Genomic DNA, 22,878 nt, shown 5'->3' with positions numbered 1-22,878 from the left:
TTGCATGTTCATAAAATAAATAACTAGAAGCAGAATTGGTGGATCAAAGATTGTGTGTATGTATTTTATCACCAAAATGCCCTCCATAAAGTTTATACCAGTTTATTAACCCAGTAAGCAATATATGAAAGTGGTTGTTTCTTCACAGTATTGACAATAGTATATTAACATGTTGGTAGATTTCTGTCAAGTTGTACTTTTCTTAATGGCCAAGTAGCTCTTGCTGACTTAACCCTTCCACAGATAATGACTAAAAACTCTGGACAAAAAGAAAAGCCACTTCCTGAAACCACTGTGGAGTCAAAGCAGACAGATCATGGGTGGGGACTATTACTTGGAAGAAGGGAAAGCAGGACCTGGGTTATAGGATGGGCAAAACAGTGCATAAGACAGTGGAATCATAGGGCAGTAGAGGGAGCAGAAGAGAGAACAGGAAGCCATTTGTTGAAATAATGCCCCTAGAATTCCAAATATGGTGAAAGACGTACATTTACTTCTTCAGGAAGCTCTACAAACTCCAACAGGGATAAATGCAAGGGAGAAATAAACAAGGCACATCATAGTCAAATCGCTGAAAGCCAAACAAAGAAAAATTCTTGGGCTGGGGGTGTAGTTCAATGAAGGCATCATTTTGTATCATTAAGAGGCATTTGTATTTCTTTTCTGATATATCCTTTGCCTCTTTCAGCTTTTTTCATTAAGGACATTAGCTCTTTGTGATAGAGTTGCACATTTTCTTGTTTGTCTATTGTTTTTTGACTTTGCTGTTGATGTTCTTTTGCTGTCTAGAAGGATTTTATGTTCTGTAGCCAAGCTTATCAGCCCTTTCCTTTAGGACTTCTGAGTCTGGAGTCATTTTAGAAAGGCATTCCCTGGTACGAGGTCATACAGATGTTTGTTAGTGTTTCCTTCTTTATGGTTTTAGTTTATGCACTGAAATTCTTAATTCATTTGGGCTTCATCCTGATATTTTTTCCTGATTTTTTTTTTTTCTGTATAACTATGTAGTTGTCAATGATATGCCAATAATATACTATCAGTTTTATACTGAGGAAATCTGGGCTTGTTTCTTTTCTCACTTTCTGCTCCATTAGTCTGTCTGTTGATTTAACACCCATACTACCATGCTCCAATTCTTAGTTTTGTAATTCACTTTACTATTGATATAGATATTCCTCTCTCATTGCTTTTCTCCTTTGGACCTTTCCTGGTCACTCCTTATTGTATATTTTTCCGTATGGTGTTTTGACTTGGTGTTCTAAAGATTTTCTCAAAATCATGAGCCCCAAACCCTAGATTGGATCGTATCGTCTAGAAATTTGCTCTTAGATATCATTTGTCACAGCTTATAATTTATAGGAGTGATTATTTTGATAAATGTCTGACTCATCCACCGGACTCTAAGCTCCCCAAGGGCTGCAGTCTCTCTCTTTTACTTGTTATTTTGTGGTACCTTGCATAGTACCAGCATGTTTTAGGCTGTTAATTCATAGTCATGAATGCACAAATATATCTTGCTTTTTGAGGTGACCCTCTGTGACTCCTTATTCTTTCAGTGACTATAGGCAGGATTCTTGACTGTACTTGGCTTAAGTTTTCTCATTTCTAGAGCAGGAGTAAATGACTTATACCAGTTGAATAGGATTTGGGGGGGAATCATTAAATAAAATATCTTAGAAAAATTTTATACTTTGTAAAGTATAAAATCCTAATTAGACCAACTTTGACTTTCCCTTTCACACAATTATGTGTTTATGCATATGTCAAAGAACAGTCTCCAGAATTAGGCTTATAGGTTTTCAGTTTGAAAAATCACCCTGACATGATTGTCACCCAACTATAGTTCCAGTCACCCTTCGCTGTGTCTTAGCTTTTAGCTTATGAGTGGTAACAGCCAGTTGCAGCTAAAGGCTTATTTGTTGACAAGAAAAATGCGTCTAAGAAAGGAAGAATTCTCCTTACAGGACAACCTGAGTTTGCAGTACATTCAACACGAGAGGTCTACCTGTCACTTCCAAAGGAGGAAACCATGCCACATTGCTATTACCAAAAGAAAGCTTAGGCCTAATAAATTGCCAGCACCCACAGCCTTACTAGTTGAAGTTATTTGCCAACGTACTATAGCTTGAAAAAAGGAAGGACACATATTTATTGCTAATGCTTGGGAGATTGCCATTAAGGCAGTTGGCAAAAAGACTGACATTTTAACAGTCATAGGTCAGGTAATTTTCTGCATCTATCCAAGAGAAAATTTGACCAAGCACCGACAAAAAATAAATAGATAAATAAATAAATAAAATGATCAAATTATCTGTTCACTTGGCTGCATCTAAATGTCTCATTTTCAGCTTATAGGAAAGGTTGCTGTGGAAGCAATCTTTGACAACAAAGTGACCATTAACTGTTGCAACAAAGTGACCATAAATTGCTTGAATAACTGTTGAAACTTCAAATACAAAGTTGCACAAAAAGTCATTTTCTGAGGTAGAAAGGATTTTTTAACTTGTGCCTTTCTCTTTTTATATAATGTTTGTAACTTAAATTTTACACGGATATGTTGTCATTTGCTCAGTTTCACAGAGGCAGATTAGCTTGTAGGCTACAAGAGACTCAGTGGCAGAACTTAACAGTGAAATCTCGAGTCTTAGTTCCCAGCATTCCCAGTGTGATTAGAGACCAGTGCTGAGTCCTCTTTTCTCTATTGGCAGCAAAAGAAATCTGGTGGGCCTGGAAGTTGGAGATCATCAAGTTCTTTTTATGGTTTCTAGTAGAACAAATTCCCTTCATAGTCCTAAGTTTATTATGACTTAGTTTTGTACATCAGCCTATTGCTGATAAACACAAATTTATATTGGTCCTGGGACCAACATTTCTTTTATTATGACTTTAGTTGTGTAAATCAGCCTGTTGCCAACAAACACAAATTTATATTAGTCCTAGGATCAACATTTTGAGAAGGGATAAAGTAGGGATCATCTGAGAGTTTTTAAAAGAATGTTGGTCTAAAATAGTTGGGAGAATAAAAATACATTGTACAAACTAGAACAGGGCAAAAGAGCTAAAATGCAGTGTGTGGACAAAAATAACTAGCAGTTCAGATGAGTCCAAGTGCTAAATATGTAATTATTTTTTCTATTACCTTATATGTGCAAGAATTCTTTTAATTTTCAAAATTGTCCATTTCATTTGTTGTTTTTTTCCACGTGTGTGTGTGTGTGTATACACACACATAAGCTATCGGTTATAACAAACTCAAAGTTTTGAAATTGCCATTTGAAACTACAAATTGACATTTTACACTAGTGGGTAGAAATGGTTGTTTTTTTAATTGGTGGGTAGTTTTCCTTTATAAACTGAAAATGAAAAAGAAATGAGTTTGATTTATTATCATCTTTCTAGTTCACTCCCTAAACCATTTGGAATCCCATAGTATATATTAAAGAGCTGCCTTTACACCCCCAGAAGTAACTTAAGAAATGTTCCACATACTTGTAGTTGCCTTTTTAGTGTTCACAAATCTTATGAATGGTTGTTGGCACAGTCTGTGGGGATTCAAAAATTGCTCACACTAGGGAGGAAACTTTCTGGGTGACCTTTAATCAGCATTAGTGCTTATTTGCTTCAGTAACACTGAGCTGCTTCTTGTTCCCCAAACATGCTTCAACCCTTTCTACAATTGCTGTTCTCTTTCCCTGGGATGTTTTGCTTCTTCGCCTTTTTTACATCTTTGTTCAATTGTTCCCCAGTCAGAGTTACTCTATAAAGAAGCCAGAGCCCTACCATGTGAGATTTTTGAGCAAACAATCATGATCTGACTAATGTGTTGAAAGAATCATTTTGCCTGTTGTGATGAGAATAAACTACAACTAAACAAGGGCTGAAGCAGTTAGGGGCAATTGCAGTTGTCTAGCCTTGAGATCTGAGTGGCTCAGACCAGGTGGTGATGAAAAGTGGTTGGATTCAGGATGTATTTTGGAGGGGAGAGTAAGATTTGCTGCCACTTTGAATGTGGGGAAAGAGAGAAAGATAGAAATCAGGATGATTATGGAATTTTTGGTCTGAGATACTGTAAGAATAGAATTGCCATTTACTGAAGTGAAGAATGAATATCAAGGGAAGAGAATGAAATCAGGAATTTGATTTTGTTCATGGTAGGTGAATAAATGAAATTTGGATTAGCAAAAGGTCTGAGATGGAGACAGAACATTTGGGAGTCATCAGCATGTAAATCGCATTTAAAGTCCTGAGTCTGGATGAGTTCTCCTAAGGTCTTGGAGGTAAGCCCAAGTGTACTCCAGCATTTGGAGGTTGAGGAGATCAGAGTGGGGGGTGAGTGGAGTAGAGAAGACCCTGGAAACCAACCGAAGTATGTTCCAGGAAAGGCATGACCAGCTGTCAAAATGCAGCTGATGGAACACTAAGATGAAGATTAAGAAGTGACCATTAGATTTGGCAGTGGGAGGCCATTGGTGACATTGTGAACTCTTTTGCTGGAGTGGTGGGGAGTAAAGGCTGATTGGAGAGAATAATAAAGGAGGAAATGCAGGCCTCAAGGATAGACTCATTTTTACACCTGTGATTACATGAATGGTATGAATCTACATCGTGCACAACCATAGAAATGAAAAGATATATCATTTGTGTACAATGAATCAAAATGTGGTCTGTAAAAATTAAAAAAAATTTAAAAAGAAAAATTTTGTGAAGTAGAACAGAGAAATTAGATGGAAACTGAAGAAAGATATGAAGTCAAGGAAGACTTTTTTTTTTAAATGATGGGAGCAAATAGTAAAAGGAAAATTGAGTGTAGAGGAGAAAGAGAAGAGGGTCAAGTGGTTGGAAACGTGTTCTTTGACGTGTTCCTTCATAGCATTGTATGTGGCACCAGGGGGAGGAGACTTTTCTGTTGTTTCTTCTACACCTTCAACTCCCACTGGGCTGGGTGTCTTTATGAACTCCCAGTTTACTCCATGCTGTTCTGTGTTGCCTTTATACTTACCCCTTTCAAAGTATGACCCCTTGTACTTAATAGCAGACTCCGGTCCAGCTATGTCCTGATCTAAAGAAGCACACTTCATTGGATATGTTAGTTTTAGCTAACATAGAGGACTCTTAGAGTATTCTAGGAGCTAAACATATTAACAGAACCACACCTTTCTGGAAATCCTGGACTGTAACAGAAGGCCAGAATTATACCAGGATCTCACCAACCTTTTCTGAAACAACACAGTGAACCCTTTGTAGATCTTTAGGTGGCCCTTAAGTATTCTCCCCTGCCTTGGGTTGTGGTGGCCTGCACATGATAACATTGAATACTGAGAGTAGCTGTTCAGCTCTGAGCATCAGTTCTGTTCCTCATCATTGGCATTCCTGGTAGTACAGTGGCATCTGTGACTCTCTATCTGGCTTCCCTGGGCTTTGGTATTATAGACTCAATTCTCATTTTCCCCTTTTCTGTCACAAGTTTAGGCTTGTTTTGTCCTTAGCCTGAGGTTGATACAAGCTAAAAGATGTTGTAAGAGGTAAAACAAACAACGAGGCAGATGTTAGTTATCATTGTTATCTTCTGAGCTCAAGGTTTACATTTCTGCCTGCATGTTCAAGGTTTTAGGTCAGAGCTTTAAAATTGGGGCCAGGACCTTGAAGCCAGTTCCTGAGGTGCTTGTAGAAGGGAGTGATGACGGTGTGGAATGGTGTCTGTAAGAGGTTTCCATGGGTACCTGTGGGTGGTTCATCCCCACATCCATAATAAAGGTTCATAAATGCTTGCCAAGTTTAAAGATGTGTTTTGGGAAATTGCATGGCTCATTTTTTTTTTTTTTTTTTTTTTTTTTTTGCAGTACTGGGGATCGAACTCAAGGCCCTGAGTTCGATCCCCAGTACCCCAGGGCCTTGTGCTTGCGAGGCAAGCACTCTACCAACTGAGCTATCTCCCCAGCCCAACATGGCTCATTTTTTAAGGGCGGAAAGGAGAGAAGATACTGGGACCTCTTTAGTAGATGCAGTATGAAAAGCATATAGAGGACATTCTTTAGAGGACTTCTCAATAATCCCTGGAGTTCTTTGTTGAAGCATGTCATAGGGAAAATCCCAAGCCATGTTGTATGTTTGCAGTGAGAAAAGGTAAAGACCCAGGACCCTGCCTGCTCAGCACACAGATTTGTTGCCTTTGCAATGGGTCCCTGAAACCCCTCAGTCACTGAGTGTCCATTGTGAAAACTCTTCCTCTAGACCTAATAAAGTTAAAAAGAAATATCATTTCCTAGTCTTCCAGCATAGAAAGTAAGAAGGAAACTTCTTTTCTTTTACTCAAATTTTATCTTAGAAAATAGAAGTGAGGTTGGGATGCAGCTCAGTGGTGGAGTGCTTGCCTAGCACCCATGAGGCCCTAGACTGGACCCCTAGCACAGCAAAAAGTGTAAAAAAATAGCTGTTATTTATAACTTAATTAAATGTTTTAGATGACCAAACCTCTGTACGTATTTCTTACAGAGATGGGTTTATAGATGGAATTGCTGACAAATATTAGCTGATGATAATGATGTTAATGGACAGTCAAGAAATTGTCAACTTATTTGGAGGACCCACTGAAGTTCTACTTTTGCATGTGTTGAAGTTTGACCTTTATATGTTCTTTCAAACAGACTGTCAGAGAGACATAAATATTAGTGAAATGGTCTAAATGTTTTAGTAAAAGGAAATGACTCTAAGGGATTGGTCTGTTCCTATTGTTTGAATTTTTAAAAATGATAATTGTACATTCATGTATTCTTTTCATACTTTTAAGAAAAAGGTGATACTGCCATATTATATTATTGTACATTTAAAATGCAGGTTTTAATAATTGCAAATTTTAATAATTTGAATTCTGTTTTTACTAACTAATAATTTCAGAATTCTTTTTGACCCTATCCTGCCTTTCCCACTTTCTTTGTTTGCCTGATGTTGGGAAACCCAAATTGAAAATGCAGGCATTTGAACAAGTTGAATGAATCGTGGCCTTGGCTATAGTTGTCACTTCTCAAATTTTAAAAAATGTAATCTTATGTCTTTTTTTTTTTTCTACAGACTGGTGAATTTTCAGCTCGTTTTCTCTTGAAATTGCCAGTGGATTTCAGCAACATTCCCACATACCTTCTTAAGGTAAAAATACATGATTATCAGCATGAGAATACAAATGGTATCATTTAACTCATTATTTGTACAACTGGTTTGTCAGCATTTTGTTCAGATGAATTCTACTAAAATGTTTACATGAAGATTCATTGAACTATTTGGTTACCTAAAAGTAAAATAGTATCCTTAAAAGTCATTTAGACATGAGTTTTTAAAAAAAAATATTTTTTCAGTTGTTGATGGGCCTTTATTTTCTTTAGTTTATTTATATGTGGTGCTGAGAATCGAACCTAGTGCCTCACACAAACCTAGTGAGTGTTCTACCACTGAGCCACAACCCCAGCCCCTTGACATGAGTTTTTCTTTTGGTATAAGGTCGAACTATTAAACTTTGGAAAATCAATTTTATTTAATTTTGTTGGAGTGAAAGAGTCATAAAAATTGTCTAATGCATCCTGTCTTTAAATATGATTGTGTATTAACCATGCTTTGTAAAGGACATTTCATTTTATGTCAGCAGTTAAACTCGGGCACCTTCAAAGTTGGATTGTCCCAGAGATTCACAGTGCAGTTAGACCAGTGTATATGGCATTCTTTAAAATGTCATGCAGGCAAAGTATGACGTAGGGCACTATTTTGGGGACGGGTCTGTAATACTTTGCAGAGAAAAGGAAGACTATAAGGGACAAGGCTGTGGTTAGTGGAGAGACAGTAAATGGACCAAGTAGCAAGTTCTGAAAAAGGAAGCTCTAAGACAGAGGCCCGGGTTCATTCTGGAGGAAGACTTTGGTGGTGGTTTAAGATTTGGCTGTCTTCCCACAGCCCCTATTTCAACCTGTGGTTGTTTAATTTCAGTCTAATGTAAGAAAAATTTCTGCCTCCTAATTTGATGTTGTTCAGAAAGCTAATAATATTTATAACAAGACAGAGAGAAGACAGAATCCTTGTAGATGTTTTCCTGCATACTATAGTAGTCAATAAATAATATCAGTTATTAATCTTAATAATGATTGGAAGTATGGTTTGGTAGAATATAGTCAATGACCATAGAAAAGACTAGACAACCTGTTTTACACATTCTGTTGAAGAGGGAAAATTCCTTTTTTTCCCCCTAAGTAAAGCATGGGATTTTTGTGCCTCATTAAACTTTTATTTTTAGTTTCCAGTTGACTAGTTTTCCACTCAGTGCCCAGTGGTTATGAAGTCCAAGTGACACTGGAGGTCAGCAATTTTTATCAGTCTTTCCACACTGGGAAATATACATATTAAATCTGCGAATACCAAGAATAGTTAATTTGCTTCCAGCAATTATTGTGCTCTATTAGAATAGCAAGCAATCTCCTTAGAAATCCCAATAACACATTTTTGATGACCTCTTTCATATATTCCAGTTAAACTCTCATTCAGCTCATTTCGAACCAAATACAACAGTTTATACAAGTACATTGTTCTTACAAGCATCTTAATCTATAATGTACAGTTCAAGTGTCTTTGTTTTGATTTGCTGGGCCTTCTCTGTTTGAGTAGTCCTCCTGTTTATTTGGCATTGATGTTGCCTCTGTTCGTGTTCTTGAAGGTCAAAGGAAAGAAATGTGTTAGCTTGAAATCTGATTTTTTCTTTCATATCATATTACCATATTTTCTGTTTTAAGAGTTTTAACTTTATATCATTTTCTACTTTTTCCTTGCTAGTCAGATAAGAGAAAGCTAGAACTTATATGCCAAAATTATAAATCTTTTTCTCTCATGAATTATTATGGAGTGATTTCTCTCCTATAGATGAAATGCCAGCATTGCAATGTTAATATCTTTGTGGATCTTTAGTTTATGCAAAGAGAGCAAAAAAAAAAAAAAAAAAAAAAAAAAGAAGCTCTGGGATAACATAAAACAACAAAACAAATAAAACCCTTACATTAAAAATATAAAACAACAACTGCATAGGAATTGCTTCACATATACTTTGCATTTGGATGCTCCTTACCTAATCACTTGTTCTAGAATTGATAGCCTAAGTCCAAAAGTAAAATAAGCTTCCCTACTTCCTAGGGTTAGTATATTCCTTACCAGCATTAGTGTGGTTTCATCTAATCATTCCAAGCAATTAAATGGTAAAGCAGAACTTTTAAATACTGAGATAGCAGTATGTGACTATGTTCACAGTTCATTTGCTACAGTGAAATTTTATTTCAGTGTGATGAAGCCATCATCTATTGAGAAGTTTAGATTACTGGTTACACCTATTTTGCCTACTAATAGGAATACAAGAATGATAAAACTAAATATTCAGTGTTGTGATTTTGCCTAATATTATACTCCAAGTATATATGGTTTTTAAATGAATAGAGTGAATTTATTCTGAAAACGAAGCCTGGCTTCAGAGTCTGAATTTTATTCTTGATTGAATTAAGTCAAAGGGTTAGATAAATCATTTACATAAAAACTCATTAGAAAAATATTCTGTGTTCATTAGGATTCTTTATTTGTGGGTGGTAGAAATCCAGCATGAACTTGTATAAACCAAATGGGAAGTCTCTGCTCCCATAGCCCAAGAAGCAGGAAACAGATTCTGTGTTGCATAGTCTCCAGATCAAACATAGACCAGTCTTCCCATGTCTGTTCCACTTTGGCTCAGTTACATACCCTTGAACTTCTCAACTGGTCCCTGTTGGGGAGAAAACACGGTTCACAGAATAAAACAGAGATTACTGAAATCATTAAAGCGTAAATATTCACTACAGTATTTAACCAAAGAAAGATTATTTTATAATTATATGCTGTTGGCCCTCTGTATCCATGGGTTCTACATCAATAGATTCTATATCTATACATTTAGCTAACCACAGATAGAAAATTATTTGGGAAAAAAAAGAATTGTCTGTCTGCTGAATGTGAACAGATCTCTTTTTTTTTTTTCTTGTTGTAATTTCCTAAGTAATACAGCATAATGATTGGTTTTTAAAGTTGTTGATGGACCTTTATTTTTATTTATTTGTATACAGTGCTGAGAATCAAACCCAGTGCCTCACATGCTGTGTGAGTGCTTTACCACTGAGCCACAACCTCAACCCAATTATTCACATAGCATTTACATGGTGCTAGGGATGATTTAAAGTACATGGAAGGGTCTGCATAGATTATATGCAAAGACTATGCCCTTTTATATGAGGGACTTGAGCATCTTGCAGATAGTGTATCTATGAGGGGTTCTCCAATTCCTTATGAATACCCATGTCTCTCTTAAGGAAGAGCCAATCAATAGAAGTTGCTGCTTTTAATTTTGTTAGGATGAAAACTGACATGCCTATTCCCATGTTTAAATTTGTCCTGAGAACCACTGAACCTAACAATATAATACTAATTTAAAAAGTACTCTTTTCCCCTGGGAAGCCATACTTCATAGTGAGGGACCTAAAAAAACGATTCTAATTTGTCTAGTGAAATTTTTATCATCCAAACAAGAAATATTCAGAAACCAAGAATATAGTATTTCAGAGAGGGAAGAAACTTGGTACTCATAAACATGTGTTTATACCTTTAAAATAATGAGCCAATTTTATACAGAATATAGTAAAGTGAAAATCCTAGAGTTAGAAACCCCTTCAGCAGTATCATACAGAAATACGTAGGGAAATTACTGGATCCCATTGGACTGGATAGTTATAAAGCAGTTATCGCCTGCTGGTGGTGGATATGGCAAACATAACCTTGCAAAAAAAAAAAAAAAAATCAGTGGTAACTTTTCTTTGTTGGATAAAAAAAAGATCATATTTTCAGGTAGTCTAAGTACTTCTGGAGTGTCTTTAAAGAAGCCCTAGCCCTGGCCAGGCCAGAAGCAGGGCTGTAACAGTTTACTGTGATTGAAGTACTTGGACTTCTGGTTTCTGCAGTAATCTTATTGGCACCATTTAACATGACATAGTGAGCCTGTTCATCCTGATGGAATGCTTGCTGAAATTTAGTCCCACCATGGAATCTGAATCATGACACATTTAGATGGAAATGAATCTCGGGTGAAAATGCTAAAATAGGTCATCTATGTCAGGAGGTGAGGCAGTCATCCTTCTGAAGTCCCTGTGACAGTACTGAGCAGTCAGGGCACACTCAGTGCCACATGTAGGTCATACTGCCAAGCAGAGGCAGAAAGCAGGGTTAAGGTTAGATTATCAGGATGTGTTGAAAAGCCTAAGACAGGCAGAGAGTTGTAGTGAACATCCTTGATGTTAGATGGTCCACACTGTCACTGATGTGAGAGAGGCAACTGAGGGTCCCTATGGGCTGAGATGATCTGATCAATGCAGGAGCAGCCTCCTCAGCCTGACATTGGTTAGCAGGTTACCTACTTATAGTCAGTCTATTTTCAATCTAACTAGGAGAGCAGATGCTCCTGGGACCAGTCAGATACAGAAAGAGTGATTCTGGCTTGATAAATGTCATATAGTAGGACTTGGTGAGAACTGTAATGAACTACAAGGATGTGCTGCATCTAGAGGCAGCAGCTGCTGTACAGCTGCAGAGTTGTTTTCCGTGTGAGAGAATGGGCCTAGCGTTGCCAGATATACAGATGTTGTTATAAGGAACTCAGAAGCTCAGGGTTTTTATTTTTTTAATATGAAAAAATGCCTGTCTTTTAAGTGATGGCAATGATAAATATTTTTTTAAAACACTTTATGGGCCAAACAGAGCACCTCTGTGTGCTTGTAACCCTTACTATACAGCCTAACAGTCTGTTGACCAGCCTGGCAGCAGAAGGCTCTTCTTCTCTTTCCTTGATTTATACAGTATGGCCTCAAGGGGGATCTGAACTATAACCCAGCGAATGAAAGGAGGAGGACCTTGAACTAGATTTTACTCAGTATCCTGAGCCCCCCAGTGTCCTGTGCTGCTTGTAGCAACTGTAGCAGAGTCTCCTAACTGGGCAGGCTTTGCTTTTTGTGTGCAGTACTATGCAGGACACCTAAGTGTTGATTTTGACTCAAACTGACCCTAGGATTAGACAAACCACAACAACCACAGAAAAAAAGATTTAAGCTTAATCATTAATGTCAAATATCTTTTGATATATTTGGTAAGCTACCAAACATTAATTAGAAAATTGTTAAGTACTAACTTGAATGCTACACGTGCAACAGGCTTTTAAAAAACATAAATGCATTAGAATGGTGAGGGAAACTTAGGACCCAGTTTGGGCATAAGCTTGACCTGTGAAGAGTGTGACTTTTGAAGCTGGAAGGGACGAGGGACAGCTCAATTGTGGGTGATGTTGCAGCCAGTGGTGGGACTTTTGAACATACTTAATTTGGACACTATGTAGTCATGTAGAATGCAGGAGAAACTTTCACAAGAGACTAATAAGGGATAAAACTAGAAAGATAAAGTGGTGCAGATGAATGCACGGATTGAATGCTAGGAGATTATTCAGACTACGTAAGCAGGTAGTCTTCATTCCCTTATGCCGGGATTACCAGGGTAATAGCTTCCTATTTTATTTCTTTGACCTCATTCTCTCCCATGTCCAGTCTCCTGCAGTATTGGAGTAGTCTCTTTTAATCTGTTGAAACCAGTTGGATGCTCCTTCGAAGCCTGCCTTCTTCCCATGCAGTGCAGAATCAGAAACAGAAACAGGCAGCCCTTCTCGCCATCCTGCCTGTGCTGGGAGATTTCCGGTGGTACTGCTTTGCTTATGCTCTTCTCCCAGCTCTGAAACCCCTATTTTTTTTTAAAAAAACCTTTTCTTGGAGAATTCATTTAATTGATATAGGAATAGTAAGACCCAAAGTAGTTTAAGTTTCTTACCCAAGATTGTTTATTTGAAACTGTTGACTTAATATATGGTCTGAATTATTTGCAGTAAGGAAGGAGAGGGGAACTAAGAGGTCAGAATGAAGAAGAGAGATAATAAGACCAAAGTGAGCCTCTAGGAGGGAGGAGGTTCAGCATACAACTATGGAAAGTTAAAGCCTGAACCTGGCAGATCCAGTGGAAGAGAGCTGTCATAGAGGCAGAAGATCAACAGGAGCCCAGAGTCGTAGAAGCCATAGTTTTAAAAATATTCATAGAGAAGGGAATAGTCAAATGCCATTGAATGAACAAGAACATTTGATTCAGGTAGGAGGACAGGGATAGTGAGAGTAGACAGAACACTGTCAGAAGAATGGTCAGAATAGAGGCCAGATTGTTGGTGTTAATGAACTTGTGGGTGATTAGGAAATACAGCAGTAGGTATTTAACAAGAATTGTGGGAAAAGGAGAGAAACATGAAGAACTGAAATGATCAAGTGAAATTTTCTAGTAGACAGAATTGAAAATGATAGCATATTATCCCAAATAATCATAGAGTTTTTTTAAATGAGTTTGTTTAAATTCATGATATTTTTGAACATGATAATCTTACTGATGTTCTCCCTTTGGAATGCTTAAAGGAATGTCACTGGGCTGCTTCTACTTCAAGTGGTACTGTCATTCTTTCAAATAATAAAGATAGGTAATGGCATTAGTGTTTAAAAGTGTGTGTGTAACAGTCACATTTTGTGACTTCTCATCAGTGATTGACTTTTAATAAACTGGGAGTTTGGAAATTTCTCATTCTTCTCACCTTCCTGTATGGTCATTGGAGGATTTTGCATTTTTTTATACTAAGGAGGAGGCCCTTGAACTTTTTATGGGGGGGGGGTTATCCTTGTATTGTCCTTCATAATTTAGAATAGTTTGAAAGTCCATTTGGTTGTGCCTATTTCCTAGGAAGGAAATTGGTGGTTTCCCCCAAATATTCCCTTTATTTAAAACCAACAAGCTTGTTCGGGTGATATGTGTAGATTATAATTATTTCTCAGCGAACTGGAGATTGCAAATATAAAACACCCTCTGATCCTCACAAATGAGTGTAAATTCAAAGGCTGACCTCACAGAGATTTTTCTTTATACTACATGTTAAATGATCCCTCAGAATTTGAGGCCTTTTAGTTGAGGCAATTGTTTTGGGATCCAGTAAAGTCATGATTAATAAGCAGCTTTTAGGAAGAAAGACTGCTTTAAGTCACTCTTGTGCAATCTGGCTTTATAGCAAAGCAGTTGTCTGGAACTTGAAAAAGCACAAGGATTCCTGGGGTGCCCTCATCTTTTTATTTTAAAGGAATAGTTTCTGTCTAATGAAATAGGAATGAACATGCTGTTATAAAAGTAGGAATGTACCCCTAGAAATATGTGCTAGAAAAGTAGGGTTGCATTTATTCCTTCAATAAGTCTGATTTCTCTTTACTAAATTTGACCCCAAATTTGCATTTGAGATGAAATCACAAAGAAAGCAGTGAGATGGTCTGAGCATTTACTGGTGGGGAAATGCCCTCTATTTCTGCACCAGGGAGGGGACCCATGACCTTCAGTTATTTGTCCTCGTCCCCCTTCCTTTTCCAGAAAGAGAAGCAGGGTTTAGAGAGCAATTCTTTCTAGGTGAGGGGCCAGCAAGCTTCTCTAAAGGGCACGATAGTGAAATTTTGGCTTCTGTGCCATCTGGTCTCTGTCATAACTATTCAGCTCTGCTGTCATAGCACGAAAGCAGCCACAGACAATATGTAAATGGAAGAGTGTGGCTGGATTCCAATAAAACTTTATTTTCAAAAGCAGGCATTGGACTGGATAATAAGGGCAGTAGTTTGCTGATCCCTTTTATGGATTATAGAAGGGCATATTTCTTCATAAAGGCATCTGGTGCATCATAGATAAGTAAAGGGATTTGGTTCACTGAGTGAGTGTGCTTTATACCACAGCTGTGTGTTAACTTTCCATCACAGTGATATATCTGAGATGATCAGTTTATAAGGAGAAAAGTTTATTTTGGCTCATAGCTTCAGTCCTTTGCCATTTGCCTATGTTGCTTCGGGCCTGTGGCAGCATAGTTCATCATGTTAAGAGTGTGTGGCTTAGGAGGCTGCTCACCACACGGTGACCAGGAAGCAGAGAGAGAAAGAGAAGGAGGAACCTGAGTCCCAGTGTTCCCTTCAAGGACAGCCACCAATGACCTAATTTTCTTTCATTAGCTTCCACCTCCCAAAGGTCCTACTGCCTCCCAGTAGTGCCACAGGCTGGTGGCCAAGCCTTGGGGGACTTTTAAGACCCAAACTATAAGTCTTTTTTTGTTTATATTTTACCTTCAACTCTGTTGAAGTCTCTCTCCCTGTTTTCTCTTCCTTTCTTCCCTTTCTTCCTTTCCTTCTTTCCTCCCTTTGTTTCCTCTGCCATCTCACTTTTAAATAATCTGTTAACAATATATGATTTGCTCAGTTCTTTTTCACATCTTAGTTTCCCTAACTGTTAAAATGAGGTCAGCTACTGCTGTGGAATGAAAATTTGTGTCCCCCACCCCAAATTCACCTGCTGAAATCTCAGTCCCCAAGGCAGTGGTATAAGGTGGAGTCCTTTGAAAGGTGATTAAGTCACAAAAGTGGAATCTTAATGAATGGGAGACCACATAGAGCTAAATAGCCCCTTCTGCCATGTGAAGGCACTATCTATGAATGGAACACCAAATCTACTGGTACCTTGATCATGAACATCCCACCTTTTTAGAAATATAAGAAATAACTTCCTACTGTTTATAGACTTTAACTATGTTATTTATAAATTTATACTATTTTATTACAATAATAAGAACTAAGACAGCTAGGAATACCACATGGGATGGTCGAGAATGTCAATGAGATAACAAACATGATAATACTTATTTTACTTTTGTTATAGTTTGGATCTTGAATGTGTCCCAAAGGCCCATGTATTAAAGGTTTGGTCACCAGTGGCACTACTGGGGGGTGGCAGAACCTTTCAGAGGAGGGACCTAGTGGTAGGTCTTTAGGTCTTTGAGGTTGTTCCCTTTAAGGGGATTGTGTGACCCTGCTCTTTTCCTCATCCCCTCTTTTTTGTTTTCTGTCAGCGATGTAAACAGTTTTGCTCTGCCACATGCTTCCACCATGATGTGCTGCCTTGTCATGGACCCAAACAAAGGGGCCAACTGAACAGACCTCCTGAACTGAGAGCCAGAATTAACCTTTTTTCTTCTTGAGTTGATTTCTTTAGATATTTTGTTTAGTGATAAGAAGCTCATGAACACAACTTCTGAACTTAGAGTAGGTGCAGAATAGAAAACATTTCAATATTATCAAGTAATTTAATTTGTATTTCGGATATTGAATGTATTCTGGATGAGAAAGAAAGAATTTAATTGAAATTAAGGTACTCTTGTATTTATGACTTTACTTTTCCTTTCTCCTGATTTCCTCCATGTAGGATTCAAAGCTCAAACTTTTACTTGTCTCAGATACCCAGATGTCTGTCACGGTAATTCTGACAGTTTTCCTAAGATGAAGGGCAGTCATAGGCAGTTTTGTGAATTTTCTCCTTTTGGTTTTCTTGATTTGTAGTTTATTTTAGTTTTTGTGGTGTGCTTGCATTGTTTTCAAAATTACAGTTTTAGAATGTATCTGTATCTCAAACGATTATCTGCTGGCCTACTCTGCTCCTCTTCCCCATAAGGTGGTAATCCTTCAAGTGTACTCTGCTGTGTTATAGAGCATGCTTCAGTAACATGAAGTACATAACAAAGTCTGTATGTAATTCGTAAATAGTAGATGTCAGTAAAATGCAAAAGTTGCCATAGTTTATCATTGATTTTTTTTTTTAGCACATCAGTATTTTGGCCTTTGCATAATAGCAGCTGAATGCAAAGTACAATAATACGAATGACCTAGAAAGTCATGGAGACACATCGTATTGCACAGAGTCCATTACTCCATATCTTCAGTTTGCCATATACTCTGTAACTGAGTATGTATTGCATGTTTTCCCCTATCGTTGTTGAAAAGAAACAATCACAAGGCAGTAGCCAGAGCTGTCTTTATGGCATCATAATATTTTGTCAAGAATCCGTTTCTCCACTGTAAAATTCAGATGGTCCTGTCCCCCTACTTTTCTCCATAGCTCAACAATTTCAGTCTTTCCTTGTAGCCCCTTTTATCATGTTACTTTTATGCTGAAAAACCTCAAAACATTGTTGAGAGAAACTAAAGAGATCTAAACAAACAGATATTCCGTATTCTTATGTCAGAAGACTCAAGATTATAAGATTTTAGTTCTTCCTAAATTGGCATATGGATCTGACACAGTCCTAGCAAGTCAAAATCAGAGCAGGCTTTTTTGTAGAAATAGACAAATCTGATTCTGAAATTCAGTTTGAAATACTAAAGGTTTAAAATTGCCAAAATCAACCTTGGGAAAGAAGAGCAAAATTGGAGAACGCACAGTCTGATTTCAGGGCTTACTAACCAAGTCCAGTAACCCAATACAGTGTGATAGTGGTCTGAAAAACCAAAAATATATCCGTATAGATCAATGGATCACAATAGAGTATTCAGAAATGGACCCACACATATATGGATAACCCATTTTTGGTAAAAGTGCAAAGGAAATTCAGAGGAGAAAGGATAATCTTTTCAACAAATGGTAGAACAACTAGATCTCTACAAAAAAATAATAAGTAAGCAACTGAAAACCAAAAAAACCAGTTTCAGTCCATACCTTCATGTAAAATTTAACAGAATTTATCATAGCCCTAAACGTGAAGCCTAAAACCACAAAACTTATACAAGAAAATGTATGAGAAAAATTTAATAAAGCTGTTATTTTTTAATGTATTTTAATTTTGAACACAGTAAATAGAAACAGAGTTGACACAAAAGTTCTTTGAAGTTTTCAATTTTTTTTTTTTGTGATTTTTTTTTTTTTATTGTAAACAAATGGGATACATGTTGTTTCTCTGTTTGTACATGGCGTAAAGGCATACCATTTGTGTAATCATAAATTTACATAGAGCAATGTTGTTTGATTCATTCTGTTATTTTTTCCCTTCCCCCCACCCCTCCCACCCCTCTTTACCCTCTATACAGTAGTTCCTTCCTCCATACTTGCCCCCCTCCCTAACCCTAACTCTAACCCTTCCCTCCCCCCCATTATGTGTCATCCTCCACTTATTAGCGATATCATTCGTCCTTTGGCTTTTTGAGATTGGCTTATCTCACTTAGCATGATATTCTCCAATTTCATCCATTTGCCTGCAAATGTCATAATTTTATCATTCTTTATGGCTGAGTAATATTCCATAGTATATATATACCACAGTTTCTTTATCCACTCATCAATTGAAGGGCATCTAGGTTGGTTCCACAGTCTGGCTATTGTGAATTGAGCAGCTATGAACATTGATGTGGCTGTATTTCTGTAGTATGCAGATTTTAAGTCCTTTGGGTATAGGCCAAGGAGTGGGATAGCTGGGTCAAATGGTGGTTCCATTCCAAGTTTTCTAAGGAATCTCCACACTGCTTTCCATAGTGGCTGCACTAATTTGCAGCCCCACCAGCAGTGTATGAGTGTACCTTTCTCCCCACATCCTCGCCAACACCTGTTGTTGCTCGTATTCTTGATAATCGCCATTCTAATTGGGGTGAGATGGAATCTTAGGGTGGTTTTGATTTGCATTTCTCTTATTACTAGAGATGTTGAACATTTTTCCATATGTTTGTTGATTGCTTGTAGATCTTCTTCTGTGAAGTGTCTATTCATTTCCTTAGCCCATTTGTTGACTGGACTATTTGAATTCTTGGAGTAGAGTTTTTTGAGTTCTTTATAGATTCTGGAGATTAGTGCTCTATCTGAAGTATGATTGGCAAAGATATTCTCCCACTCTGTAGGCTCTTTCTTCGCATTGCTGATAGTTTCCTTTGCTGAGAGAAAGCTTTTTAGTTTGAATCTATCCCAGTGGTTTTCAATTCTTGTGAAAAGGAGACTTGAACAGTTTGAGAATCACTGCTGTGGACCTTGTAGCCTGTTGTATTTCCTTGTAAGTTTAGAGCCAACCTAAATGTTTCCAGGATTGTTACATGCTGAATAATGATGTGTAGGGAGATCCAAGATGGCGGATTAGAGGGAAGCTGCGTTCCTTGTCGCTCCATAACTCGGGTTTCAAGCAGAGGATTATCTGTTTCTCAGTGAGGCAGTTTTTGCCTCTTATCCATCCCCTGCTGTTTACCCCATTTGTCTACTGTGATCACCTGCAGTCTGCCAGCATATCGACACCTTTTTGAGTGCAGATTGCTCACTGTCAGGTGCCTGTCATCTGCCATTTGCCTGCCTCTTGCCTGTCCATCACCTGCCTTTCACCTACCCATCACCCACCACCCAAGGTTCACCTCCCGATCGTCAGACAGCAGTCAGCAAACTGACCACAGACCGCCAGTGGAGCGCCAGCTGCCTGATGTTGCCTGGACGTTCACTGTCAGAGTACCTGCAGGTTTGATTACACATGGCTGCCACTATTTTGAGACAACAGCCAGGACTTATAGGACCCCTGGACGGACTGACCGAGCCCCGTCTCCAGGACCCCTCAGCCTGACCAACCACTCCCTGCTTCCAGGGTCCCTAGACAGATTGACTGCCACCAGGATCCCGCAACCAGACTGGCCACACCCCGCCTTCAGGACTCCTGCCCGACCATGCCCACACCCCAAGCTGTAGCTCCCCATTTGCCAACACATTTGGAAGCCAGAGTGGCCATCTTGGATTATCCTGGAAGCTATAATAGCCTCCATCTTTAGGTGGGGCAAATCTCATCCTGAGATGCCTTCTGGAGACTGGAAGCTCATTGTCAGGTACCTCTCATACATCAGGCTACTGTAGACTGGGAGGTTTGAATACTGTATCACTGTTATACTGTAGATTTTCTTTCTTTTTTTTCCTCCTTTTTGAATAATGATGCTTATACTTAAAAGTTGTAGTATTGTCAGCTCTTACCAGATTATCAGCTGATGTCTTCACAAATTGCTCTTGGAAATCAGTTTTACTCACAAACTATTAGCATCTAGGATTTAGTGATGGTATCATCCGTTTAGGCGTGTTTGATGAACACTGAAGTGTAGAACTGTGAACTGCTTGTCCCTTGGGCTTCTGGTATCTGCTATTGTGTGTCATGACTCACAACCACCTACTTATTCAAGGAGTGTGTGGTTTACTGTCACTAGTAGCATTTCGAGAGGGACTTTGATAAGAATCTTGACATTGTTAGAGAGAGGTATGGTACATATCTCTAGGAAGTAGCACAGTAGATGTTTGTAGTGTTTGTTGGCCTTGCATCTCTCTTCCTGTTTTTTCTTAAAATAGTGTCCCATGTTCTTTTTCCTGCTCCTTCTGTTACATGGTTTGGATTTGAGGTGTCCCCCAAAGGCTCACATGTGAGACAGTGCAGGAAGGTTCAGAGGAGAAATGACTGGGTTATGAGAGCCTTAGCCTAATCAGTGAATTAATCCCCTAATAAGGATTAACTGAGTGGTAACTGAAGATGGGAGGGTGTGACTGGAGGAGGTGGGCATAGGGGCATGGCTTTGGGGTATATAGTTTGTATCTGGCAAGTGAAATATCTCTGCTTTCTGATCATCATGTGAGCTGCTTTCCTCTGCCACACTCTTCTGCCATAATGTTCTGCCTTCACTTTAAACCCCGAGGGTTGGAGCCTGTTGTCTATGGACCAAGACCTCGAAAACTCTGAGCCCCTAAATAAACTTTCCTCCTCTACAATTGTTCCGGTCAAGATCTTTGAGTCACAGCAGTGGAATAGCTGACTAAAACACCATCCATTCAGTTTTGGTGGGACTGTTCATCACAGTTCTCCTGCCTAGTGGGGATTAGTCCAAGGACTGAATTGTAGGATCCAAGCTTCCCTAATCGGAGTCCTTCCTAGGACATTTGGAAGCTGAAAAAGGAAGGGAAAATCTTTTCCTTTGCTGTGACATTTATAAGCTAGATGAGTTGAGTCCAGGACAGGAGGCAGCCATGTTCATGTGGGAAAAACCTCTAGACATACTGTCTAGTGGAGTCATACAAGCCACATATGTAAGTGAACATATGTTTTCTAATAACCACGTTAAAAGAATAAGGGAAATTATTTTTAGTACTGTCTTCTTTAACCTATTATGTATAAAATATTAATATATAAATATAAAATATTATTTGAACATGTAATCAAAATAAAGTTTATATATGTAGATATATAATACTAAGCCTTTGAAATCTGTATTTTACCCTTTATTACCTCTTGATTCAGAGGAGTTACATTCCAAAATGCTCAGTGTAGGGCTGGGGATATAACTCAGTTGGTAGAGTGCTTGCCTCACATGCACAAGGCCCTAGGTTCAATCCCCAGCACCATGGGGAAAAAAAAAAAAGATTAACCAAAATGCTCAGTGTTCACATTTGCTAAGTGGCATCCATGCTGGACATTGCAGCTCTCTGTAGTGGGAATAAAGGAGACTGACATGGACAAAGAGGCAAAGATGAGAAATGAAGATAGAGAGAGAGAGGGAATGAATATCAGTGGCAAGGTTTTTGGTTTCAGTTCTTGAGGTTTGTGGAACTAATTTGGCTCAAGCTTCTATAACCGAGCTTTTCTTTGGAGTCTTTGAGCCCCTTCCATAACTTTCTAATAAATATCTTTTGTGTGTGTGTGTATGAGTTGGGTTTCTGTCAATTATAATCAGAAAAATCTTGACTCATACAGTAAGGCATTATTATCCCCATTTTTTTTTAAGATGAGGAAACTTAAATTGAGAAGTGACTTGGTTACTCAGAATTACCCTAACAGTGTGTGGCAATCTGGTCTCCTTCAGTTCATGTTTCTGCCATGGTAGGTTGTTCTGGAAGCTACTTCTAGAGCAAGCTCTTTTCTTTCCATGAAACGATGAAATTCAATACCTAACATAGTTACACATTCAGTGCCTAATGTAGTTCTTTTAGTCTCTGATTTAATGAAATTGTGAAAATACTTGTTTTATGACCGGAACTTTTTGGTGGAGACCCAGTAGTAGTCTTGTCAACACATTTCTTAAAGAGTAACTTCAGCAAGTCACGTGGCAGTGATTGGAACCTCATTCAATATTACGTTTCTTGTCGTCACGTGCATGCTATTGTAGACAAGATGGAGTAATCCAACCTTGTTTCATTGGAAATATATGATAGCCCATTCAGGAAACTTTACTAGCACCTCTAAACAATGGCGTCATTAAAGAAAGAGACTTATGAGTCTTATTAAGGCTGCATAAGATCTGTTTTCCAACCCGAATAAAGTTAAGCAAGTCTTCATAACAATTATAGAATGATTCAGTCCAATAGTTGCTCTGACTGAAGTTGCAAAAAGCTGGGTATCAACAGAAGGCTATTGTTTTCATTGTTCAGAATCTTCCTTTTGAAAGATTCTGATATTCTAATGTTGAGCTGGTAGTTGATCCATTTTAGAAAGATGTCATAGATCCATATGCTTGAGAATTAACATGAAGGAGGCTAAGGTTTCATTCTAGGGCACCCAGGCAATCCACAATTGCAGTAAAACAATTTATACTTGCTGGCACACAGCTGAAAGTTCAACTTAATTTGTTTACCTCATTAGCACACTATCAAAAGTTTCATTATTAGACAATAACATAACAAATTAAGGCAGTTTAATTTTAGTAGGCAGTGTAACAAAGCTGTGCAAAATTAAAATCTACAAAGCAAGAATGCTGGCCTGTTCATAAGTTCTTCCACTGTCACAATTTCTCACTTGAAAATTCCATCCCTGACTCTTTTATGTCATATGTTAACTTTTTTTTTTTTTTTTTTTTTTTTTTTTTTTGAGATACTAGGTTTACACTGAGTCTTCCTATTTGTGATGTTGTACAGCTCTGGCTTTTTACT

General features: G+C 38.1%; 1 protein-coding gene across 4 annotated transcripts in view; it reads left to right on the top strand.

Moving 5' to 3' along the window:
* Positions 1-22,878, top strand: part of BABAM2 (BRISC and BRCA1 A complex member 2) — a 398,788-nt gene that overhangs the window by 150,776 nt on the left and 225,134 nt on the right. For all 4 annotated transcript variants that reach the window (XM_079110328.1, XM_079110329.1, XM_079110326.1 and 1 more), the window contains one exon: positions 7,069-7,143. In XM_079110328.1, the coding sequence (XP_078966454.1) occupies positions 7,069-7,143 (75 nt within the window). The remainder of the gene's footprint in view (positions 1-7,068; positions 7,144-22,878) is intronic.

The sequence above is a fragment of the Sciurus vulgaris genome (assembly GCF_902686455.1).
Source record: "Sciurus vulgaris genome assembly, chromosome: 14".
In the NCBI taxonomy this organism is placed as follows: Eukaryota; Metazoa; Chordata; class Mammalia; order Rodentia; family Sciuridae; genus Sciurus; species Sciurus vulgaris.
The sequence above is the reverse complement of the archived record's forward strand: the minus strand, read 5'-3'. Positions and strand labels throughout refer to the sequence as shown.